The sequence below is a fragment of the Vicugna pacos genome, chromosome 8 (assembly GCF_048564905.1).
Source record: "Vicugna pacos chromosome 8, VicPac4, whole genome shotgun sequence".
NCBI lineage: Eukaryota > Metazoa > Chordata > Mammalia > Artiodactyla > Camelidae > Vicugna > Vicugna pacos.
The window spans coordinates 64,433,784-64,460,223 of NC_132994.1; the positions used below are offsets into that span (position 1 = coordinate 64,433,784).

General features: G+C 37.5%; 2 protein-coding genes and 1 long non-coding RNA gene across 7 annotated transcripts in view; 1 reads left to right on the forward strand and 2 right to left on the reverse strand.

Moving 5' to 3' along the window:
• Window positions 1-1,920: 1,920 nt before the first annotated feature.
• NUP43 (nucleoporin 43) lies at window positions 1,921-13,914 on the reverse strand. The gene is made up of 8 exons (XM_006197731.4): window positions 13,732-13,914; window positions 13,289-13,411; window positions 12,385-12,462; window positions 11,226-11,406; window positions 9,746-9,881; window positions 8,618-8,769; window positions 6,385-6,507; window positions 1,921-3,685 (listed from the first exon to the last, which is right to left on the reverse strand). The coding sequence occupies exons 1-8, from the start codon at window positions 13,849-13,851 to the stop codon at window positions 3,456-3,458; spliced, it is 1,143 nt and encodes a 380-aa protein (XP_006197793.1). The 5' UTR covers window positions 13,852-13,914; the 3' UTR covers window positions 1,921-3,455.
• A 25-nt stretch (window positions 13,915-13,939) lies between these two features.
• LOC140697754 (uncharacterized) lies at window positions 13,940-16,102 on the reverse strand. The gene is made up of 2 exons (XR_012075069.1): window positions 15,708-16,102; window positions 13,940-14,107 (listed from the first exon to the last, which is right to left on the reverse strand). It is a non-coding gene; the product is annotated as an uncharacterized lncRNA (long non-coding RNA).
• PCMT1 (protein-L-isoaspartate (D-aspartate) O-methyltransferase) overlaps window positions 15,989-26,440 on the forward strand; it is a 43,171-nt gene continuing 32,719 nt past the window's right edge. For 2 of the 5 annotated variants that reach the window (XR_012075068.1, XM_072966025.1), the window contains exon 1: window positions 16,138-16,388. Coding sequence is in view for 3 of the 5 variants with exons in the window: in XM_072966025.1 (XP_072822126.1) it covers window positions 16,160-16,388 (229 nt within the window). In the remaining 2 variants the exon portion in view is untranslated. Of the gene's footprint in view, window positions 16,389-26,440 lie in introns of all 5 variants that reach the window. The other 3 variants (XM_006197727.2, XM_006197726.2, XR_001459990.3) reach the window with 3 other exon arrangements.

Consider the following 26,440-nt stretch of genomic DNA (forward strand, 5'->3'; position numbering starts at 1 on the left):
TGTGAAAAAGATAAATGAATGGGGCAGAATGTCAATAAATTAGGTTGGTTTATAAATATTTCACAGCAGTAGCCAAATACCAGCGTTTCATGTGCCACTGATAATTGGGAAGACTCTAGGAGTGGGCCTATGCACTCAGTCCATTTAACCTATCTCCTCGTGGGGAGAACACGTTGGGAAATTCTGAAAATGATCAGCTTCTGCAGAAAAGATTCAATCATGACTGTTAGTTCTTTCCTACAGTGAAATAAAATCTGTCTTTTTAAACAGGAGCATTGACCAACAGCAAAGGATCAAAACCACCTGCATGAACTCAAGAATACGGAACTATGGCTAAGGGAGTATCAGGTATGAAAAATTAAGGGTTTAAGTTCAACTAGTCATCAGTCTAATTGAACAAATGTCAGAATAGCTGAAACAGCATTGCAGAGGAATATTGTACCCAGAACCAGAATAGATTTCTGTCATACTCTCAGCAAGGCAGACACCACTGGAAAAGTGTTCATTTTGGAAGTCACACTTTAATGATGGCCTTTGGCAAATGAGGTATTTTTTAAAGGGTGAGTTGTTTAGTTTACACTGATTCAGTGCTTGCTACACTCAGATATGGGCTCTGTTCTTGAGCTTGTGGTCCAGCAGAGGGAGACAGCCTGCCTTCACAAATGGCTGTAAGCACAATAAAAGATCTGCACAATGGGCTCTTGATGCAGACTGCAATTTAGCCAAGGGAAGGCTTTCTTGAGAAAATGACACCTCAAAGGAGTCCAGAAGGGTATGCAGGATTTAGCCAAGAAAGGCAAGAAAGGCGGGGAAGGGAACCTTGCCCACAAGAAACAATTGAAGGGATTTTAAAAGCTTACCCCAAAGAAGCTACAATCTGTATTTTCAATATTTGAATATATGATGAAAGAAATTGAAAAATTTTTTGTGCCTCCTGATGAAAGAAGACAAGCGAAAGCAAATTTCAGTTTACGTGAACATTCATTTATTTAGTGAAATCTTATAGTAAAAGACCCCAACATAATGCAAATTTAAATTGACTGGTGATTGGTTCTGTCTTATAGTAGGTTCCCATGATCATTTCATTAACCCACAATAACATGATTCTACCCTTTTTTATAGAATTGTTTGGGATACCACTCACACATGAAAACCCTGCCATAATGCTTTATCAGAGCTGTCCAAATGTGGAGGCTGCGTTGGGAAATGGGAAACTTGATCATGGTACATTTTCAAGTAGAGTTGGATAATTGGCTGGGAATGCTGTGGAAGTGATGATTAAATTTAGGTTGGGATGCCCTCTGAGCTATCTTCCACCTCTGAGTTCCTACAGCCCTCAAAAAACTCTAGTTGATAGTTTCATGAATAAAGGCAGTAAGTGACAATGAACAAATTCATATATTAGGGTTTTATTTATACTATATAAAGCTTATGTTTCTTATTAAATCTAGCAAAACTCATCAACTGATTGAAAATGTAACACTATTCAAATGTACTGTCTCTTATTTACTGTTACAAATACGCTTAAAGCAAAGCAAAGCTTTAAACTTAAAACTTGTTTCCAGTCCAAGTTAGTATTCTAAGCCTATATGGCTGGTTTCCTCTGTCTACCAATTATTTACTAAAAGGATCAAGGGAAATTGTATACATCGCTGCTGGAAACTGAAGAGGGTGCTGAGAAGGTGAAACCTTTAAACTTTTCAGCAACAAATAATAACGGATCACAGCGGAGGCACAAGTTTGCCATTCACTGAACATGGAAAATGTGCCACCTGGGAACTAGGGTCTTCCAGGAGTGAGATCAGCTTTGGGCCCACTCAAAGCAAGGATGTTAGCCTCTTGCATAGAATGGGAGGGGTCCTGTACTGGGTGAAGAGAGGGACACTGCAGCAAGACATTCATACAAAGGGAAATATAAAGTCAAAGGAAAATTCTTAGCTATATTTTTATTATTGAATCCATGTGTTTACTGCTAAAGAATGTGCATCCACAAATATAACATGTATGGTATACTGCATTAAAAAATTATATACATTGATGGACAGAAAAGGGTATGAAACAAATTATCTCTGTTTGAGATTATAAGTACTTAAATTTTTCTTTTGATTGTTTTTTTCTGTAATGAATGACTTTTTGTAATAACAGGAAGTTTAAAAATTAGTCCCAGCAATAAAACTATAAATAAATTACATATTCCTATTATCAATATTTTCTTTCCTTCTCGAATTCTTTGAAACTCAAAGATACTAATTATCTTTAATCAAATATTTTTGAGCCAAATGTATACAGCAGATGTGTATATGTACTCCATTTTAAAATGTTAACAAAAAAACAAAACTCAAAAAACCCTGAGGTAAGGTGGCATAAAAAAATTGAAAATACTTATTGGGGCAGAAAAACAAAACTTGAAAATTACTATTATTGGAATTGTAAAGTAAATAGACATACACTTCAATTGTGTAATACGAGTGATTTGTCATTAAGGTCTTATCAATTCAATAATGCATTTAATCTAACAAACTTTAGAGAGGCAGTATCATAAAATTATCTTAAAACACTACATGTTAGGTCATCATTAACATTTTGGATAAGGATAAAGATGGCAAAACTCTTTACTCTTACTGCATCATCATACCAGTTACCTGCTAAATTTAAGTTCGAAAGTTGGCTCACTTATCAATGTCAAGTTCTATTTTATTGTACAATATCCAGTTCAGCAATTTTCAACTATGTTGTAAAATCAAATAAGAGCAAAAATCCTTAGAAAAAAATGTATTTGTCTTTTTTCTTTTTAATAAAAATAAAGTTGGGTCTTTATTTTTAATAAAAATAAAGTTGACAGAGTTCTGTTCAAATCCATTCTAAGAGAATCTGTCAAAACATTTTCACCTTTAAAAAAATTTGAACACTACAAAAATTTGTCAATTTTGCTTTACACAATTCTTTCTGGAAAAAGTGTATTGAAATTATTAATGAAATAAAATGTGGAAGAATTGAAGAAAATACTTGCAGTAAAAAGAATAAATACTAACATTGGCTAATGCCACCAGGGAGCGATATGCCCCATATACTGTTTATAAAAAGGCTAGGAACTCCTTGGTAGCATTATTATTAAATTGTATGACATTATTAAGCCCTACAACATCAAAAAATGAAGAGCTGATTCCATAAGCTGTCCAGAATTGTCTGTTTGAAGGCAGTACATTTATGACCACAAGGATTTCTCTGATGTTCTTCCATACATTCCAATTATTTTGCCATCAGTCATCAATCAGACTCTAGCGACTGTTAGAGCAGGATTCAGTTAACAAAAGCCAAAACTGGGCATCGACATTAACAACAGTTTACGGATGCTTCCCCTGCAAATTTCACATTTTCCAATAATAAAAATTTGCATAGAAGCTGGAATTTAAAAGGTTCCAACTGTATGTTTTACATGAAATCTTATAGTATTTTCATGAAAAAAGCTGTCTAGTAACATAAATTGCTTCTGCATCGGTTCCACAAACAAGACAAGGACCTAAAACATCCAAACTGTTCACAGACAAAGTCCTGTTGGGAAGCAAGCTTGTGATTTCAATACGGTCTTTGGCAGGATCAGTGCTGAGCCAGGAGCTTATCAGAGATTGGTGAACATTAGCCTGGTTACTAATGCTGTGAGACAAAAAAGTACTATTTCTTCCTCCTGAGGGAAAAAAAGAAGAGGGAAAAACATCTTTCAAGACTAATTTTATACTAGTAAACACCTGAAATTCCAGTATTTTTAAAAGGCAATGATTTAAACATGTTTTAATTCTCAAGACTAACAGGCTGATAATTCCATATTATACAGCACAATTTTTGACCAAAGGTTTATTTAGGGGTATTAAATACTCAAGTTTCCATGGGATACTATGGCTGTCAAACCTGAAATCTTCAGTAAAGCAGAAGATTCATTTTGACCCTGTTTTCTTGTTTATTCTTTAATGAAAAGCCTCAGAAATGTAGCAAAATGGCCAAAAGACAGTAAGGGAAAAAGAGATTTAAAATGAAGATAATATATAGAAATCTAAGCTCTTAGGTAATCAAAAAATGAAGTGATCATGAGAAAACTTCTGGATGTATTTCTAAAAATATATTTATTTCCATACTTCTAAAAATATAATCAACTTGCTTTAGATCTTTTATTGTTAGCCTTTATGTTAGGTAAATGTTCTTAAAAGTAGAATTTTAGAACACTACCAGATTATAAACTTTTATCTCTGACAGTGCTCTGTATTTAATAGAGGATTAAGTGGTACAGAAGCAGTATATTTCAATCTTAGCCATCATCTGCAATTTTCTTTCCTCTCAACTTTCTGCCAGACCAAATAAGGACAGATTTCATTTATTTAATAAATGGCTGAGTATCTACTATATGCCAGGCTTTGGGCTAAGTGCTGGGAATGAAAAAGGTAAAGTCCCTGATATCTTGAAACTTAAAGATTATGGGTTTAAATCTTGCTGATTCTTCAAAGTCCAGCTCAACTTCCTTTTCTAAGAAGAATTTGAAAATGACTAGTTCATGCTTCTCTTTTCTTTCCTGGAACCCTCAACACTTGTATGCATCACTAATCATTTACTACCTATGTGGGGTAGGGTATAGCTCAGTGGTAGAGCATATGCTTAGCATGAGAAGGCCTGGGTTCAATCCCCAGTGCCTCCGTTAAAAAAAAAAAATTTACTACCTTATAACATGTCTTAGATCATGATTTCATTCACTTATTTTGCAAGAGCACATTGCATAGATTATTTTACCTTTTCACAGTCTAGTATTGTCCCTTGCAATACTAGACAAAGGCTACTTCCAGTCTAACCAAGTTCTTCAAACAGTAAAATTTCAAATGCAAGACAGTGGGCATAAGAGTAGAAAAATAAACACCAAGTGCTTAGCTAATCCTTAGATAAAATTATTAGTTTCTCTGGAAACATAAGACAGATCATGCAACTCCCCTGCTCAAAAATTTCCAGTAGCTTCTATCACCCTTGGAATAAAATCTAAAGTCCTTATCACAGTCTCCAAAGTCCTGCTCCTCAGCCAACCCCCACCTGTCGCCCGCATGTTGAGCTGCAGCCAAGTGGCCTCCTTGCCATTTTGTCTCAGGCCCTTGGAATGTGCTGTTTCCTCTGCCTGGAGTGCTTTCCTATGACTCACAACTTCACTTCTTCAGGTCTCTGCTCTGATGTTCTCTCTGCCAAGCGGCCTCTCCCCCAATTAATTCTTTACCCCCCTACTCTGCTTCACTTCCTCATAGTCATCAGGGTACTTGGTCCAGTTCTTTTCCTTTTTACTCTCAGTCTCCTTTCCTACTTTTCTATGCTCTGCTATGTATCATACGGACAAACTCCATTTTCCAGGTTCCCTTGCCATCTGCCTTCCAGGCAGACCCTGCCCATGGGAGATACTGCTGTGGGTGATGGGAAGGCAGACCAGGGGAGCAGCTCCAGGTTTTTGGCAACGACCACATGGGCAGTAATACCAGCCCCAGCTGAGGTGGCACCTTTTCTGCTGACCCAGGCCAACTTTGACAGCACTTCCAACAGCACAGCAGCAGAGGTGCTAACAACTGTTGATATCTGGGCATTACTCGTTTTTGCTGTTTGCCGTTCCAGCATCCCTCCTTTTGTTCTTCTAGCTCTTCTAACCCACGTGAAACCAATTCCTCTAAATCTAGGATAGGTTCTGCTTTTCTGATTGGACTTTCGCTGAAACACTATCTATTTATTTATTGTCTACTGGAATATTTGCTCTATGTGCCTTGAGGCTTTTCTGCTCACTGTCGTGGGCTCTAACAGCTAGAAGAGTGCCAGTATGTGGCAGGCATCTGATAAATGTTTGCTGAATGAATGAACGAATAAACTTTGGAACCACAGACAAACTCAAAAAAAGGAAGCTTAGGACATGCCAAAACAGAAACAGAAATACTCCTTGATTTTAAGTATATAGTTTCTGGCTGACCTTTACTTGCCTCTGTCTTTAATCAGGAGACAGGGTCTTTTAGTCTGAGGAGAAAGCAGTACCTTAATACATAACAGACCGACTTTTGTCCTGCCATACACCCCTGACAATGTAACATAAGAGTTATCAGTGCCCATCTTATGGCATGAGGGCCCAGAACAGGTACTCACAAATAAGACCCTTGGCTATGTGCAGTTAGCCACCTGATAGCATTTCTAGTCATGAGCAGTATGGCAGTAAGTGGCTGACAGTCAGATTGCAAGCTCTGTGATACTAGAATTCACCCTGAGGCCAGATGGTGGAAACATTTTTGTCATTCCTTAATGTTAACAATATGAGAATTTGTACTCTGATGTTTTAAAAACATAATAAAGTTACATACAAGAATCTTCATTAAAACTTTTTACCTTGGTGAAAGAGTGATGATCTCTCAGGTCCATCTGTGGAGGCATCCCAATGCCAGAGAGATCCATCTTCAGAACAAGTAAATAGATGATCTGGATTGGATGGGTGAAAGTGAACTTCCCACACTAAAAGATAAGAACCAGGAAGCTTATTCCTGTGTAGATATAAGTTGAATAAACACAAAAAACCTGTCTCTAGACATCATCTTCAATTAACCTCCATCACACACCTTCAAATTTCACGCCTATGATAAAAATCAAAGGCTTCAAAATCAAAGAGAAGACATAATATAGCTCTCCAAATGGCTGTAACATGTATATAGGATAAAAAAGCCAAGTAAATCTAATTGTGTATTGGGCTAGCAAGTGAATGAGAATAAATGCTAATCATCTGACCTATTACATTTTTTTATGGGAAAGTATGACAATGGGATAATTCTGAAAAGATTTTTAAAAAATTGTTAAGTTCTCTTATTTTCAATTCCTGTGTCATTAACCTATAAAGATTATATTATTGGAAACAGAGAGAGAAGACTATAAAATTAGTATACAAGTGACTTTCTAAGAGGCAGAGTCCAATTTTGGCTCATGCCAGGATCTAGATACTTCTGGCCTGTATCACAGAAATAGCAACTAGCTTCTAGCAAACCCAAACCTGGAAATGCTCCGAAAGTCTGGATCCAGTTTCAGGTGAAGGGCTTTTAAGAAGCCAGCTTGGGACTAGGGACTCAAGCCCTAAACTTTAAGGGAACTTTGTGTACCAATAAACATCTGGGAGCCCAGGACTGGCCAAGGCTCCTAAGGAAGTTATCTACACCATGAAGGTAAAACAGTATAGTCTGTGAACAAGGGTTCTGTAATTCTGGGTTAGGTGACCTGAAAGAGGCAGCAGAGAAAGTGCCCAGAGCGCAGCCTAAAAAGTGCAAGGCACGTGTTTGTAAGCTGGCAATTCTCATTCTGACAGTTACCACAATTAAACGTCATGCCACCAACCAAAAAGGTCACCCTCCTGAGGAAAAGAATGCGTTCTGGGTGAGACCCTGCGTAAAGCACATTCTTACTGTTTCATTAAAACAAAGTGAAACAACAGCAACAACAACAACAAAACAAAAAAAAAAAACTGAAACAAAACAGCCTGCAGAGCCATTAGCAGACTGCCCAAATGTACATTCTTATGTAGTTATGAATATATTTCAATATTATTGAAAGTGTATTAATGTACTTTCAAATTAGAAAACAAACTCTATGAAATATCTTATTTCATTTCTAGCCAAGAGTCAGGATGAATTCAAAATACACTACAAGCCATGACAGCTGTGTGTTTTGCTTAACAATATAGGCCAGCAGTTAAAAACGAGCAGGTAAGAAGAGATCTGAAAGTCTGGAATTCTGCTACCACTGGGTAGTAACATCAGACTGAGGGCATGCCCTATTCTTTTTATTCTTTTTTCCTGGACATAGCTATCTCAGGAAGAGGCAAAAAATTTCTATCCTTTTATCTGTTTCTTACATATCTTAAAAATCATTTATCTTCCCAAAGTAATAATGTGAAACTTAAACTGAGAAGTTGCAATACTGGTATAATGTTTACTCTTTTATACTTTTATTCAAGCATTAATACCAACTTCTCTTACATCAGAATTCAAAACTATAATCCACGCTGGCATGTGGTGGTAAAATGAAAAATTTCTGTTCAGCCAAAATTTCTCCACCAAAATCAAAAGACAAACATGAAAAAAAAAAAAAAAACCAAGAGCTTATATCTTTTGTTCTTGTTAAAAGGAAAAAAAAAAGGTACAATACAAACTGAAGAACACACAGATTAACAAATACTGAAATCAACAGCCTGCATTTGCATAGGAAAAGGGCATTCTCACATATTGGATATAACAATATAAACTGATATTATTTTTATGTAGAACAATCTGACAACATGAATCACAGCTTTAAAATGACAAACTTTTGGCTTATCAATTCTACTTCTAAAAATTATCCTAAGAAAAAAGCACATAAAGATGAATATATAAGGATAATCACTATGGTTTTCTGTGTAATAATGAAACATGTTAAAGAATATAAATGTCAAATATAAAGAGATTAGTTAATTATTATAAATTTATTCAATTCAGTCAAAAGCTCTGATGTAGAATGATCCATATATATCGTTATGGAAAGGTACTTACAAAATACCATACAGTTCACCCACCAAAACCTTATATAACTCCACAACACTTACTTTCAGCTTCATGAGCCTTCAAGAGGGACACAGGCATTGTACCTTGTCTAACATCCCAAATACTCAACATTCCATCCTGGCCACCGGTAGCTACAACATGCTGCTGGTTGGGATGTCTATCAACACAGTGGAGGGGCACTCTGTCACCAGTCCTTTAATGGGAGATACAAGGACTTCAAACAATTGTAAAGCATAATTTATCTTTGAATAATCCATGAAACATGTTTCATTCCAGTAACTAAATGGTAACTTTGTGGTTGGAGCTACTAGCTGAACTTATGTCAAAAAACTGACTACATTCAATATATTTCTAAACATTAGAATTTGGGGAGAGGGGAGAGGATTAAAGGCCAAAGTTATTCTTTCTTTCTTCAATTTGCAGACATAAGGAGCAAAATAATTTGATGATATACAGAAGATTTCCATTTCTTGGCTTTTTAAAAACATTACATATCAGCTAAACAGCATATTTTTGCTTCCCTTATTTAATCCTTAGTTTATATAATTTTCTTTTCAGCTTGATACATGTTATTTTCTTATTAGAGAAGATAAGGTTGTACACATAGAAAGGGGATTTCTGCTTTGGAAAAATACCTTGGATTTTATTTTTCTCCCAATCCCATCTAGAGTGTATTACACCCACTATTAATTTGATGAAAAAAATAAGTTTTCCATTAAATAATATAAACTTCAAAGAGATAATAAAAACTTGTGAATCAATACAACAAATATTTACTAAATGCAGCATGGTAATTTCAAGCTTATCAAATTATATAGTTGACTGTTGAACAACATGGGTCTACTCATATGCAAAGTATTTTTCACTAGTAAATACTACTGTACAGATGATCCACGGTTGGTTGAATCTGGGGATGTGCAGCCTCTGATATAGAAGATTCTGGGTATTATAGAGGGGTGACTATAAGTTATACACAGATTTTCAGGTGTTTGGAGGTCAGTGACCCTAACCCCCATGTTGTTCAAGGGTCAACCGTATTTGCTTTATTAAATTTAATCAGGGATTATTCTCTACCTTGCAATTAAAATACAATATGGTTTAAAGTCAGTTGCTATAAGTAATCAAATAAACTTTGCTTTATACTACTGAAATTACAAATCAAAACTTACAGTGATAATATCTGAGAGGGCTCATTTCCTTGTTGTCTGAAATCCCATATTTTTAACTGTCCAATGGAATTTACTGTAAGAATCTCAGGTGTTCGAAGGAAGGTTACAGCATGGAGGGTACTGCTATCTGCATTGTCTACAAATTAAGAAAACAGCAGTGTGTGTTAATGGGTCTGCCTTTTCCATGAAAATCTTAAATTGCATTCCTTCTATTGACTGCAATATTACAAGCAAAATTTAAGTAAGTCACAGTTTAATTTCTATAGAGAAATGCACAGTAATATATATGTAAAATGGACTCTCCTTTGATAGAAAAACTGTATCACTCACAGGACACCTGAACTGTTTATTTTTTTAAATAGAGGGCTGAGTTTTCACGTATTTCTAATTCCACTTAACACTGTTACCCTTCATTTTTGAGAGAGGTGTTCAAGCTCCTCTATATTCAATTTTCTTTCCCACTACGTAACCCAGAGCCTCCATTTTATTGGACCAAACTCCAGCGCTTCCTCCAGAGTTCACTCTGACCTTGTAGTGCTGACTCACTGCAAGTCTGCTCATCTTATTCTTCATGAAATCATGAAATCCTTCTTGAATGCTTTTATAGTTCTTTTCTTTGTCCTTGAATGTTTAAGTTTATACCACATAATTTAGCATATACTTATGGACTTTTGTTTTTTGACACTTCCAAACTGCCACCAGGCAATGGTCCTTAATAATTAAACAAATGGTGATCCTCAGATCTAAAAATCATAACACAAAAAACTGATTCATGGGCTCAATCCACAGAGGTTCAGATTCAGGAGGTCTAAGGTGATGGGCTGTTAAAAATTAGCTCAGGCAAGTCTGTGCAGAGCATGGTTGAGAACTACTACGCTAGAACAATCCTTCTGAAGCATGATAGGGAGTACATCACCCTTTGCTCAAAAACGTTCAATGGCTCCTTAGTTGCCCACCTAACAAAATGTAACTTCTATAGCTGTGCATTAGATTCTATACCTCCTGGCCACAACTTTTTTTTTTCCATTGTATGTTTATGCCACATTTTATTTATCCGTCTGTTGATGGACATCCTGGCCACAATTTACCTTTCTTGTTTCACCTCTCACTTCTATACAAATACCTAAAGTCAGGTCAAACTACACTTTCTATCATCTTCTGAATGGTCTTACCCTGCTTTCGTGCTGTCCCCTTTTTCTGGTGTGCCATCTTTTAGCATTACTTATGTCTAGACCCTAAATTAAATTAATTGCCACCTGCCCTTCAATTCTTTATCTGATAATCCCCTCCAGCTCTCTCACCCAAATTTCTCTTTCCTCTAGTCCCACCTTCATACATGCCTTATCAACATACAGTCTTAATAAAGGGATCCTGCTTTGTATATTTTTAAATCCCTCAAACACCTAGCGTTGTGTTTACTTAGCACATAGCAGGTGCTCGATTACCATGTGATAGACAAAAGAAATATGACTTTTCTTACCTATAGTTCTTACAGCTTCCTTGTGATCAGCTCTGAAGAGATTTATTCGACCATCTTCTCCAACTGTGACAATTTCTGGGTTGCTACACACAACACCCGTGCATGGTGCACTGCTACAGGAAGGGCTGCCCGGGCCCGTGTGGTAGTGAGCTGCTGTCCACTGCTGGCTGACTGACAGAGTCTAGGTGTCAGAAATGACGATATGATTAATCAACCCAAAGCTCCAAAAAAATACCACTTTCCCCAACTAAAATGTTTAAAATTCTGTCTCACACCCTTCTAGAAAAAGAATACTTTTTCCTTCACATTTCCAAGTATTAAAGTCTAGAAGCTACTTCCATTAAAGTTCTGTATATACCAGATTAGATTCCCCCAAAAAGGCTGTTTATAATATTCCAAACTTACTTCAAGCTAAAAAAATGGTTTTTGGGTATCAGGTAACTACGTGATCAAAAGCAACTCTAAATTCTTAAGTGAACTGGCCTACATCTAAGAGATAAATCTCTGTAGTGCTTTCCAAATGACTCCATTAAGAAAAATACTTAACAAGATCCAGATCTTATATTTACCAAGCGCTTCTATGAGTAAGATGACCTTTACTAACCCCAAAATCTAAATAAGCATTCTCTTCCAGCAACTTAAAACTGTTACCTCAAGTTGGGCTATTTTAAAGGGCTGCCCTTATCACTACACTCAGCACTCTTAGGCTTTAGCACACAAGAAAGGTATTGAGAAAACTGTCAACCTTTCATACAGTGTGTCTTCTCTTCTAGTGAAAACCTAGGTTCTATCTAAAGAAGCAAAGCAGCTGTTCCTGTTCTCTCTCCTGATACCTGAGCTAGAAGGTGCTCTTTCTTTCTTCAAAAGACCAGAACAGGATCTTAAAAGAGAGAATTAAAGGAAAATTACTTGCCAGAATACTTCATTGCTAGAGCTAATCTAATAGAATTTAAGAGATATCCAATTTCAATCATAGTTCAAACAAACATAGCCCTAGAATTAATCTACTAAAAGATAGATATTTTCCTCCTTCATGTTTTGAGACTATAAAACTTTATTAGTTGTGTCATTATTAAGTATAATCTTATTTAAGACTTCCTAAGAATAATTAAAATGCAAATAATTAAAATGTTTCAGTTTTCAAACAAAAGTTCTTTACCTGGTTATTTGGATGGTGAAGGAAAACTGTTACACATCCTGTTGATGAGGCAGCTACAATTCTTTCCTGGTCAAAAAACTAAACAAAAAACTCCTGCTTGTTATAAATTCATAAATATTCATAAGGAGGAAGCCTATTTGTTTAACTCATTTAGTAGTACAACAATTTTAAAATGCAAAGAGCCTGTAAATGCTAAGCAAGTAAAATGTGATAGGTCCATACAAATAAAAGTATTTTCATGAAGAATGAACAACTAATTTTTTTCTCTCTAAACTCGTTCACCTGTAATTGATTTAATTTTGGACCATTACCGCAAAGGTTTAGGAAAGTATCATTCCCAGGGTTAGGCAATTTTCCACAGAACAAAATACAGGGACTTTGAAGTCATACAGATCAGAATTTGAAAATCCCATTCCCACCACTTACTACTGGCTTTTAGACCTTGGCTAAGTTATGTTCTCTAAGCCTTGCTAAACCTGCAAAGCAGAGAACTAATCTCTACTTAGGTGGTTGTTATGAAAATTCAAAAAGCAAAAATATGTAAAGTGCCCTGCATAATATTTATCACATAGTATATGCTCAAAAGATCTTAGTCTCAGTTTTCTCATTAGTAAAACAGAGATAGCAATACTTGATTCACAAGCAGTTAGTGAGAATTAAATTAACTTATGTAAAGCTCCCCGAACACTGCGTGGTAAATAGTAGATGGTCAACCAGACCAACAAGCTAGGATTAATTCTGCATCCCCTTCCTCAGTCCTGATTCTGGCAAATCATAACCTACAGAGAACTCAGTTTCTTGTAAACCCAGGGTGAGACTAGACAAGCTTTAAGGCCCTTTACGTCTCTAAATGTAGTACCTTCACTATTTTAAAAGTTAATTTTTGTATATTACACAAACTTACTTGTAAATCCATTACATCACCATGGTGTCTGATATCACACAATAACTGATGGTCTCCTTCAAACCCTCCATCAGAGTCCAAGTTCCCAAAATCTCCAATAGACCACAGTGAGACATAATTTTCCTGTAAAGCAGAAAGTGTTATCTTGAAATGATACACACGTCAAACTCTCTGAAATTAAAATTTGCATTGCCTACAGTCAACCTTGCTTTAAAAGCATCTCAGGAAAATGGCATGATTATTAAAAACACAACAAGATTCAAGGCTCAGGCAACCTATCGATGGCTCTGAGGTACAGGGCAACCAAGTCTGAGACGGGCATTCGAGGGACAGAGAAGGACGAGAGGAGCTAAAAGCCGAGAGAGTTCGCGCGCCGGCGGCCGGGGGCGCGGCTCTAGGAAGGAGGGAGGAGGCAGGGCTCCCCCGCCTGGGAGCAGGGGTACCTCATTGTCCCAGGAACCCGTGGCGAAGGTCTCTGCGGTCTGTAGGCTCCCCGGAGGCAGCGGTCGCCAGCGAGTCTTGCTGATTTTCTGTGACACAAACTTAGCATAAATTTCCTCCATGCCGAAAACAATCGCGGCACGTACAGCAAGAAGCACACCGCTCGCCACTCAGTCCCGCCCCTTCCCGCGGAGTCCTGATTGGACCGAACCTTAAGGGGGACGGTGGCTGCAGAGAGCCAATTCTCCTCCGTCTGCGGTGCGGAACGAACGAGCCAGCAGGAGGCAGATGGGACGCCCTTCCTGAAGGCAGCCAAGGCAGCGGCTCTGACCGAGGAGAGAGTGTGCTGGTCCTGGTGCTGTAGGACCTGCTCCTAATCTGCAAAGTCAGTACAGGAATACTGAGGCAATACATTTGTGCAATAATTACGCAATGTAGGACAAATTTAAGGGCAAAAACAAAATCAATGTAAGAGAAACCACTCAGTAGACACACCTAAGCATTGAATCTTGCATTTCACTGCGCAGAGAAAAGATTTAAAATTCTTAAATTCTCATGGAAATACGTGACTGACATACCAATTTATTATTCAAAACCTCTCCCTTCATGCCCTCCAAAACAAATCCTTTTCTTCAAAGTTAATGCACAGTATCAGAAGCTGAATTTGGAATTCTGAAGACCCCAGTTTCAATTTTGATTCATTGTGTAACGTTCCTCAGTTCATTTTTGTATATAATTAAGAATGATTTTGAACTACAACGTCAACAGCTGGGGAGCCAGAGCTCTTCCTTTTTCTGTATTTTTGATTTGACCTATGGTATCTTTTTTATTTTATTTTATTTTATTTTGACTCCTCTCTGCTTCTCAAAATCCTCCTCATCCTTCAAGGACCAATTCCTTCCTCCATCTTTTCCTATTACTCCAGCCCATGATGATCTAAATAAACATATCACTTAATATCTATACCTTTCATAGTACTTAAATTTTGTCCTCTGTTGCTAGTTTTCTTTTGACGCAAATCTCCCCACTTGGAATGTAAATCCTAATGCATACAAGACTTATTCATCTTTTTTTAAAAAAAACCTCCTTTATACTATATAAAATGGGCCATGATTTTGTTTCCATTTGATATTGGTAGTCCTATTTCACAGCAACAAGTTATAGAAGCACCATATGGAAATGCAATCCATCTGGATAAGCTTTAGAGAGAGTTATCAGGTTCTTATTGAACACTGAATGATATTTTGTATTGTTTTAAACTGGAGGACTATTAGGAAACTGCAGAGAGATGAGATAGAAAATCATTAGCGTCCCAAACCGACAATTTCATTCCCAACATTGAAGTAAAGAACACTGTTTCGTTTATTGTCGCAGAATCCCAGGAAAACGTTAATATATATTTCGGATTGAAAGTAGACTACGTACCACATTTGACAAGGTCTGGTAAAAACTAGAACTTGAAAATTGTTGCTGATGCAGTAGCATCGATGTCTTGACATAGCTTTGTTTCCTTCCTTAGAAGTTTATTGGACTAAATGATGACTGGATTCTTCCAGCCTCAGTTCCGATTAGGAGTCAGTAAATTGGATGCTACAGGCAATGTTTCTTATCAGCTTCTCATGTCTTGCATAGGTGATAGCAATAATGCTGGTGCCTAGTCTAACAATGGAATTTATGAAGCTGAATTAGCTGAAAACGCATACCTGTGTTGGGAAAGGAACACATTCGCCATAGGATATTGTGGTATTTTAAACTAACTGCATTGTTCTAAAGAGCAAAGCATTCCCCACGCTCCACCCCCAACTCCGTTTCTCTGTATTCAGCCACTCTGATTTTGTGTTTTAGAACAAACCAGGGTCGCAAAGTCTCTGCTAACCACCGATGTACTTGTCACAAGCCAGAGGCTAGAGTACTCTCGTTAGAGGGCACTTGCCCTCCGGCTTAGGCTCCACCACGCGGAGTTCTGACTGTAACCCACCTAAATATTAGTCAACTGGGTTGGGTGAAGCAGGACGGAGGAAGCCCACCGTCTAACAATCAGGACAGCTATAGGAGCACACCTGCCGCTCCCAACAGCTGACCCAGCGGCGACTGTGGAGCCACAGGCAGCGGCGGAACCAGATCGGCCCTTCCATGCCGGCACCGCGCTGGGTAATCAGAACCTCAGCGAAGCACGCGACCGACCGCGCGGGGGCCCGCTCCGCCTGACCGCAGGCCAAACCCAGCAAGGAGGCGTTGCGCAGCCCGAGGACTCAGAAAGGCCACGCAGCAGCGGCAGTGGCGCTGACTCAGCGAGGCCAACCCGCTAGTGTCAGGGAGCCGCAGAGGTCCCCCGCGCAGGCGGCGGGCACGCGGCCACCGCCGCCTCCGGCCCCACCCGACCGCACCCGAGGCCGCGCGGCGTCATAGAGCGCATGCGTGCCGCGGGGAATGCCGGGAGCGCGCAGTGGCGGTAGCGGCGGCGACGGCAGTCACAGCGGCGGCTACAACGGGGACGCGAGCGGGGCGGTGACCGTGTGGGAGGTGGTCTCACTCTTGGGGAAGCTGTTAGGCACCGTCGCCGCGCTGAAGGTGGTTCTGTACCTGCTCCGGGTGTGCTTAGCGATGGCCTGGAAATCCGGCGGCGCCAGCCACTCGGAGCTAATCCACAACCTCCGCAGTAAGTGCCACCCCCGCCCGGTGTGGGGCCACTGGGGAAGGCCAGGCCTGGACCGGGTCCCCCTGGGCCGCCCGGAACATTCTGTCTACCCCCCCGTGCCTGCCGGAGGGCGTCGGCGCAGGGTTGCACCAGCGGTTCTGAACGGTGTGCGCTTGCGATCGCCTCCCCCGGGACCTGTCACTCATCGGCGATGTGGAAGGGAACCGGGGAGAAGGAGCCAGGGGCCTCTGCTGGTGGGGCAGGGGCAGGCGTTTCCCCGCGGGCCTAGGGGAGGGGGCGCGGCACAGGTTGTGGGGCTGTCAGTTGAGTCCGCCGCCTGCTCGTCCGCGTACAGCGGGCGAGGGGAGTGCCCTGGAGGTGGGATGTTGGCTGGGCCTCCTTGAGTCTGGGCTGTAGCTGAGGGGACCCCACCCTCGACCCCCGCGTCTTTTCACCTCCTCCTCTGTCTTAATCGACCGAGCTGCAAGCTTTCTCCCCTATTCTGCCTCCCCCGCCCTCCGTTTTTTCCTCTGGCGGGAGATGCCACCGTCTGATACTGGCGAGGGGAGGGAGAGGGAGATGAGAGTATTGTTGCGGATGCTGAGAGAAATTTCTGGGGCGGCTGTCCAGTGGAAAGCTTCACGGGGGCCGGAGGAAGAAATAATCAGGGGATGCTGTTCCCGAGAGACTTGTATTTCAGGAGCCTTTACAGGTCTTGGGATCCAGCAAACGATTTTGTGTGTGGAATGTTCTTTTTTCAGGGCTACCATATGCTTTAAAAGCCTTGTATGGAAGTTTCTTTACACCATTCACTTTAGTTATTGTATTCCTTCCTCTGATGATAATTTTAGGGTGGGACGAGTGCTGTGTCACTTTCTTTTTTTAAATCGAAATACAGTGTTGTCGTCTAGTCGGGAGACCAGAAGGACCGCAGTCCGTAATAATTTCACTCTGGTCAGAATTTATAGCTTTCTTCTTTGCCACTGACACTGCAAATAATAATACCCTGCCATGTGACATTTTTAATTGTTATAGATTATTTAGCTTTTCATGTGTTTGTCATGTTACCTAATTCGATTTGTAACCTCCTTGAGGCCTGGGACTTTTCTTGAATCCTCTCAAAACTTAAAAATCATTCCTTTTTTTTATAAATGCCTATTAAATGTGTATTATATGTTTGGATCTGTGCTAGGAATATCAAGATTAGTGAGAGAAGTAAATAGCATTGTCTGGTACATGGTTAATGCTTAATATTCATCATTTGACTTTTTTTCAAAACAATATTTAAAACTTGGAAATTGTGTCCTTAATGTTTAGTAATGAAGAATGTTTAGATTTTAAAATTCTGTCAAGCATTGCCAGTATTCATTTTATGGAAGAATATTTGAAAGTGGAAGTTTATGTGCTGAGACAATATTATCATGACTTAGGTTCCCATGGATTGCACATAAGCTCAATATATTATAAATATTTGTATAAAAAATTTTGAAATGATCTAGTGCCCGCTGTTGCAGGATACACACCTGAAACATTCTGTGCTTGAATTGTGATTAAGTAATTTTCCACTGGTAGGTTATCACAGTAGACACTTGGCTGTAGCAGAAATTTGTAATCAATCAGGCTCTTAAAGTCTCTCCTTTTTGGGTCGAATTTGTAGTAAGCCAAGACTAGATCTTCTCCCAGTGGTTTTATAATCACTTTAATGTATTGCATTACTATTCTTAGATGAAATATCTAAGGATTTTTTTAATCAGAAAATTTAATGAGAAATATTTAACATACATGGGTGTTGATAGTGCACAATTTAGTTTTATACTAGGTCTATGACTGGTAAGAGGAAGTAAGAGGAAGTGAGAGTAAATAAATTGTTTAGCCTCTTTTGTAACACTCTTGCAGCTTTTGTTTCAACACTTTGCTGAATTAATTCTAGCTAATAGATTTCATTTTATTTATTAATTTATTGTAAAAATAATGTTTGCTCATTTGAAAATTTCAATTAGCACAAATTGAAAATTTTTCACTCTTTACTGATTATTCCGCCTTTATATATTCTTCCTAACTTAAAGGCTTCTAACTGATTCTTTAGAAAAAGATTAAAACATGATTATGCTGATATTGAAGTGAAAAGGGATCTGCAAACTGAAAGAAAAGCAAATTACAGTTTTAATTTTTTTCATGAAAAAAGTTCATGATTGGTTTCATTTTAATATTGTTATATTTTTTTGAAAATATCTACTCGGTTTTTTAAGACAAAAATATAATTGTTTATGATTTCATAGTTAATATATCATTTATTGATTGTTTTAGACTGTAATGGTACATCTCATAGTAAGTCATAGTTTATGCTTTGATGATAACTGCTCTTAAGTAACTGAGAACAGTGGTCTAAAACTTGAACATTCTTCACAGTCTCCTGAATCACCTGGAGAACTTGTTAAAACAAAGTAATATTTTGCTGGCGCTCTTAAGAATTTGTATTTCCGACAATAATGTGCTGCTGCCGGTCCAAGGACCACACTTTGAGAATCACTACTATAGAGAATTGAAAATTACAAGGTTAAACCCTACCAGTGTTTTAGCTGAATCACTTTAAAATAAAATTTTAGGAAAAAAGTCTATAGCAGTCCTGCCCAGCAGAGCTTTCTGTAATATCTGTGTCTATGCTGTTCAGTATGGTAGCCACTACTACGTGGGGCATGGAGTACTTGAAATGTGGTTAGTACAACTGAGGAATTAGACTTTTTTTAAACATTTTTTATTGAGTTATAATCATTTTACAATGTTGTGTCAAGAAGAATTAGATTTTTGTGTTATTTAAATTAACTTTAACCATTAGCCACATGTTGGACAGTATAGGTCTATAGAAATGAAAAATACAGTTATTTTATAATTATAGGCTGATAATGTGCTCATGAAACAAATTAACTTAAGACAACTGTGAGTGCTTAATCCAGGGAATATGACAATTCAAACAATGTTTATATTAGGATTTATTTTCTACTTTTATTGGGATAATTTCATGCCATGGTAAAGTTAGGACAAGAAGCGGACAAGAGTGGATGAGGTTGAGAAAGGCTGTATCCTTGAGCAGGGATGTCTAAACCAAAGGGTTTGTGGAAGGTTAACTCTTAACAGACTTCAAATGCTGTATTGGCCTCTTAAAACAATGCTAACAATTGTTCTTTTACGTATTTTTACTTGTGGAAAAAAATTCAATCTGCTACCCTAATGCATCAGTTATTTCTACTTATATTTCCTTTGCATTCTTGATTGTGTCATTTTGCATGTATAATATATATATAGTTTGTAGAATTAGTCAGCTGATATTTGACTGTCGTCTATATGCCAGACGCTGGAGACTGAGCCGTGAAAAACAAACATCTGTTCTCTCTTATAGCTTACTTCTAATGGGAGCAGATAAATAAAATATAAATCACATGATAAGTGGTAGAGAGGAAGGATGGGGAGTGTGGGGTGGTAGGTTTGCAGAAGAAGGCCTCACTAGGGTGTCATTTGAATAAAGATTTGGTGACCGGGAAGAAATACAAGCCATGCAGATAGAACTGGGGGACAGGCATTTGAGACAGAACAGAATGTACTAGGTGTAGATTTGGGGTGTGGGAGAAAGATTGGAGTCAAGGATATGACACCAAGGTTTTAGACCTGGGCAATGTCAATGATTTGCCATTTTCTGAGTATGAAATAATGAATGAGTGAGCAACAGGGATTTTGGGGGAGATGGGGAACGCAAGGATGTGTGGGAGAGCAGGAGTTTATTTGGGGGAATGTTTGGTTTGAGTTGCTTATAAGACATTGAAGTGAAGATCCTTGGTAGGCATTTTAATTTGTAAGAATAATGATAATTTATAATTTTTATATCCTTATTTCTGCAAATAAATTGAAATTATTTTGTCATTCTATTTAGAATGTCATTTCTTAGCCACTTGTAGCATGACTAGTGGAAAGGAGAATATTCCACTAGTTTTATCATGTGCATTTGTGGGCCAAATATAACCAGGTGATAAAATCCTAAGAGACTGTTTTCAGAAATTTGGACCTCATTTAGGCAGGGGGGATATAGCTCAAGTGGTAGAGTGCATGCTCAGCATGCATGAGGTCCTGGGTTCAATCCCCAGTACCTCCTCCAAATATAAATAAAAAGTAAACCCAATTACCTCCCCCCTCATAAAAACAAAGAAGCAGAAGTGGACCTCATTTAGAATCCAAAAGAATACATCCTCATTTTAACTTACATCTAGTCAGTCTTCTGGGTACATACTTGTAAGTAAATTTACAGTGCATTGAATAAGATTTAATAGCTATGATGGGGGGGATTTAATATAAATGTATCTACTTAAATTTAAACTAACTGAAATAAAAAATTCAGCCACTCATTCGTACTAACCACAGTTCAAGAGCTCAGTAGCCACCTGAGGCTAGTGGCTAACCTGTTGCACAGGGTAGATATAGAACATTTCCACCATCATAAATTCTATTGGACAGCACTAGATCTAGATGCTAGGTTGTATTACAGTCTACTTAATGAGGTCTTAGTTCCATTGTACTGTTCCACGTGTTTTTATTAGTATTGCATTTAGTTCTGGCCAACGTGCTTTAAGAGTAGTAGTAAGAAACTGAAGATTATCAGAAAAGGGTGATCAAGATGACAAGAGCAACAGCATTTTATGTGATGATTTGATGAGATGGAGGTTGTTTGATTTAGCAATGAGAAAGCTAAGGAGAGGAATAATATATAAATATTTGAAGAAATGTCATTTAGTAGAGGGTCAAACCAGGACAATGGGAGAAAAAAATTTTGGCTTATTATAAGGAATTATTCACAAAGCTGTCCTAACAGTGAAAAAATTAGCTTTGAAAAGTATTGTTTTCTGTCATTGGATGTATTGAAGCAAAGAATGGTTGACTATTTCACCGTAAGGGATATTGTGGAAGAAGTTTGTCCTCAGCTTTTACTATGTAATAGATCTCAGAGGACCCTTTCAAATCCAAGATTCTGTAATTTTAATTGCATCCTAGATTGTGTGAAATCACCGGTGAGGTGTGTGTGTTTGTGTTTTAGGAGAGAGCCACAGAAATTAACATTTGATTACCTATATTTTAGAGTTTTGCATAACATTTTAGTTTGTCAGAGATCTGAGGAGTCCCAGGAGCATCCTCCTTTGAGAAATAGTGTCAAAACACTTGACTTTATGTATCTATTAAGAGTGACAATGGTCTAGAGAAAGATGTATTTTGAATAATCTCTGGTACTTGGATGATAGGCTTTATCATAACTTGCCATCACTTAAAATTCTGTGATTACAGTGTGAATTATAACGAATCCCTTTCAGACTTTCTGTACCAAAAGTGTCTCAAGCTCTACTTACCTCTTATCACACCTAATCATTCTAGATGGGAAGGAAAGATGATCATTTTGTTCATTTCTTACTGTTTACTTCGACATTTTGTTAGTCGAGAAGAAATAGGGAATAGATGATTAAAAACTGTTCAAGTCATAAAACAATAATATAATAATGTAACATTTCTTTTATTGAGATGTAACTTTGTAACAAGTTACTTACAGAAACTTAGAGAAAGTTTCTGTATGGCTTGAAATCCATCTGCAGTTTATTTTCTTACCTGTGTTTTCAGTGCTTCATACCAACACAGACACTCTTCTTTTTCCGCTTCTGCCAGGATTCTGTTCTTCTATTTCCCAGATCAAAAATCTTGGAATAGTCATTGATTCTTTCAGAATTAATTAATTTTGTCCAAATTAATTCAATAGTTATTACAAATGCCTTTTGTAGTCCCTTCTTTCATTGTATTTTCATCAATACTGTCCTGGCGTAGGTTTAGTTTTAACTTGGAGTGATGTGCCTCCAAGTGTCTGATTGGTCATCATACTTTCAATTTCTGTCCTCTCAGATTCATTCTATACATTACACCGATTGTCCTAGTGTACTGCTTTCTATTATGTCACTTTTCTGCCCAGACTTCTGTTGCTTACTGTATCAAGTATAAACACTTCTTGCTTAGCTTTCAGGCCTCTTAAGGGTCTTCTGCAACCTGTTCCTGTGCTCCAACTCCAATCCTGTTCTTCAGACTGATCTCACTTTACTCTTCATATACCTTGTGTTTTAGGGTACCCGTTCGGCTGCTATAGTAAACACCAAAATAACAATGGCATAAACAAAATCTAAGTTTCTGCCTCTCATAACAATCCACATATAAACAGTTCGGAGCTAATATGGTGATTCCATGGTGTTTAAGACCTGGGCTCCTTCTTTCTTGCTGTGTTCCCTAAAGTCTTTCCCTTATCTGCAAGGTTGAAGGTAGTTTATCTCAACACTTCCATATTCTAGCTGGTGGGGAGGAAAATGGGGCAAGGGGGAAACCCACATCAGTTTAAGAGCATGATCCAGAAGTTGCATACATAATTTCTGCCTATGTTCTCATTGACAAGAACTTAATTGTAAGGCTATGCATAACTAGATAATGCATCCAATTAAAATTCTATCATTGTGAAAGAAAAAGAGTACCTGCCACGTGTTACATCTTGCTTATTAGAGCAAACACACATTGTGTATATACATCTATATAAATATTATCAACCTGTGATAGTAACTTTAGGAGAATTAAGATTAATTTTTAGCTAAATAATATATATACATGGTTAAAAGATAAAATAGTACCGAAGGGCTTATAATGAAAAATAGTAATTGCTAGCCCTCTTCCTCCCCACTTCCAGACTGCTTAGAGTGAACCACTTTTAACTATGTATTTGGTCCTTCTGGTGACTGTCTTCATGTCTCTAAATCATATGCTTAAACTGCTGTTTCTTGTTTTATCAACTTTAGACATCATCATCTGCCAAGATGGCTGAGTATTTACACCCTATAAACTTACCCCCCTCCCCACATATGGTTATATTGCAATTTTTGCTTCCTCTTTTGTGGTTACCTCTTTAACTTTAAGTAATATACTTTAACCTCAATTTCTTGTTCCATAATTTATAAACTGACAGTATCCCTTAACCCTTCCACTTTGTCAGAAAGGATACTCATTTTGCAACTTATTAGCGGCTCTTTTACATTGTCAAAGTTGGTAATATTTTGTTTTGTTCTGGGCAGTAAATAAATCTGCACTATGTTTATTTTTAAGTGTTGAAGATTAGTAATCATCATTACAAGCATTAATGACTGAGTCAACACTTTGCTGAGCTGTGCAGTGTGCCATGAGTTTATTCTCTGTTCTTTGTTTCTAATATCACAGACCTCTCTACTATTGAAGAGGAATAGACAAATGTTTTTCCTTGTTTTACACTTCGTCAGTTAATGCCACAGTTTAGTTTTCTTAGGGTAAATCATGACTCTTGTATAGTATTTTTTTTTCCTGTAATTTATCTCCCTCTTCACCCTTCCCCACTCCTTAAGTCTGAGAAGAGAAGCAGATTCCTTCTTAATGTGGCTGTAATTTTTCAAGCTTTTTATTATTTGGTTTACAGCTTGGTTTCAATTGCATTCTCCTTTTTGAATTCTACTAACTTCTCATTTGGATCAATTGCATATTTAGATCAACATTAGCCATTATTATAATTATTTAATTAGGGTCCCTGGTCCTTAGGGTGCATGAAAATTAAGTATGGGTGGTTCTAAAGCTGTTCACTAATTCAGAAAGCCTAATGGTAATTGCATATTTACTCATAATTAGGCTATACACTCAGAGTGAAACGTTAAATTACTTTGCAGTTTGCTAGAAATATTTCAGGGCACTGGCAGTTGTATATGTCAGCTTACCAAAAATGGAAAAATTATTTAATAACTTAGTAAATGTAGCTTGCTTTATGCATCTTTCAAACTATAGAATCCTGGGCAAAAGCAAATAATAAAAACCTTGGGGTGAAAATTTTGGAAACTGCCCAGTAATGGTTTAATAAAGCTTTATCCTGAGCCTTGATGTATTCAGCTTTTTAATTAATGGCTGGTGACATGCTTTTAAAACAATTTAGGGTTTTTAATAAATTCTGTATGCCTCTACAGAGTAAGAAATCAGCCAGAGAAACTCACATGAGTTTGAAAGATGTATATTATCTAGCTTAAGGGAAGTAATCTCTTTAATTTACCTGATTTTTTTAATGTGCTTATAAACCACATGTTTAATTTTAGGTGTCACACTTTAAGTATACATCTAGAGAAGAATGAGTAAGTGAATATATGACAGTAATTGAAGTATTGAGTGAGGTTGTTTAACATGAAAAAGATAAGACTTGAAGTGGTCATGATATGTTCAGATGTGTAAACAGTGTTGGTTAGATAGAAAATTCAGTATTTTTTTTTTTGTTATTTAAGAGAGTATCTAGGCCTAAGGGTTTATGTAAGTGAATTATAAAGAGGGAGATTTCCTCTTAATACAGGGAAGTGTTCTGATAATTAGTGTGATCTGAATCTGGAAAGGGCTGTTCCGCAGTAATGCAACTTTTCAAGTAGAGATCATGGTACCTATTTATGAAGAAGTGAGACTTGATGGCTTCTCAGGCCCCTTATGACCATGAGAGTCTACGAATCACCCCTCTGGAATTTGAATTGAATACAGGGCAAATGAACCACTCAGGAATTATTTTGGGAAATGAATTAGTAGAAGTCACTAAGCTATTTTAATACAGTAGTAGCCGTACAGTGAAGTGGTCAGCAGGAATCTAACATCTCAATTTGAATGGCCCTACCCCTTATTTGCTCTGTGATCTTGAACTACTTAGTCTTTCTACACTCAATTTTATTATTTGTAAAATGGAGTCATAATAGTGCCTACTTTATAGGATTGTTAGAGACAATTTAAGATTGTTTCGTAGTTCCTAAGTTTATATCTCAAAAGAGATAGTGTATTTCATGTAATGTGGTTAGAATTTTGTCTGGCACATGATAAATATTTAGGAAATGATATATCTATTATTATTACTCTGCTTTTAAAACATTTGAAAAAATACTTGTACTGTTTTAATAACCTTTACAGGTAGTTTGCCTAAGCTTATTTGTGTAGAAATAATACTTTCTATTTGGGTTAATTCATCCAAAACTTACAATATTTTTAAATGGAAAGATGATATGTTTGTCTGCCAGTCTGTAACTATTTACAATATTTCTTTAGTTGGCATGCATTGTTTTATAAGTATTCTTTTGTTATTTGAAGAGTTTGTGTTTATACCTTTTATAGTGTCTTTAAACCACCATTTTTAAACTGTTTACTGTCTGGTCAGTATTAAATGGTATCCTTTGATTCCTCCTGTCCACAGTCAATGATCTAATTCTACTTTTCCCTCTTTTTCCTCTTCCCATTGTTTTTAGTTGCATTCTTTCTACTTTGTCAGAACATATACAACATTTAAGTTTTTTTATTCAACTCATGTCTTTACCCTTTTGGTCTTTTAAAAAATTAGTTAAAAACAGATTATATTCAGAAGCTATTGCAATAGAGGAAGAGAGACCTCAGTTTTAACTGAACTCAGTTTCCAGTACAGAATGGACAAGTGGGGATTCATAGCCTAGGAGCAGGGTGGGGGTCAGTGGGTAGAAAATTACTAAGAGGAAACATCAGAGGTTATGGGGGATTCTGGCTAAACTAGCTTGACAGGATTCTTGCTGAAGGCAGACCGATCCATCCTTTTAGTCTTTGCTCTAAGGTTGGATATGTGTCCTTTTCTAATGTATCCCTGATCATCTCTTAGTTAGATGAAGTACATCTTCTAGAAGATTCCTCAGGAAGGGCTTGTGTGTGCAGCATTCCCGAAGTTCTGGCACATTCAAGACTTTTTTTCTATAACCTTAATATTTGGAGGACAGTTTTGGCTGGGTGTAAAATCCCTGGCTTACACTTTTAAAAACTCAGCTTTATTGAGGTATAATTTACATAAAAATTCCTAATTTTAGATTACAATTTGAAAATTTTGAGTAACAGATACAGTTGTGTAACCACAACCCTAATGATATAGAACAGGAATTAGCTCAACCCCTAGCAACTGCAAATCAGCCGGCTGCCACTATGATTTTGACTTTTCTAGAGTTTGATATAGATGG

Bases quoted from the DNA above. Each gene is read 5' to 3' on its own strand.
- NUP43 (XM_006197731.4), bottom strand. From the start codon at position 13,851: ATGGAGGAAATTTATGCTAAGTTTGTGTCACAGAAAATCAGCAAGACT. The intron at 13,412-13,731 runs GTACCCCTGCTC...TCTGCTTTACAG, and splicing joins CGGGTTCCTGGGACAATGAG to GAAAATTATGTCTCACTGTG. The intron at 11,407-12,384 runs GTAAAGAACTTT...TCTGACACCTAG, and splicing joins TTCACCATCCAAATAACCAG to ACTCTGTCAGTCAGCCAGCA.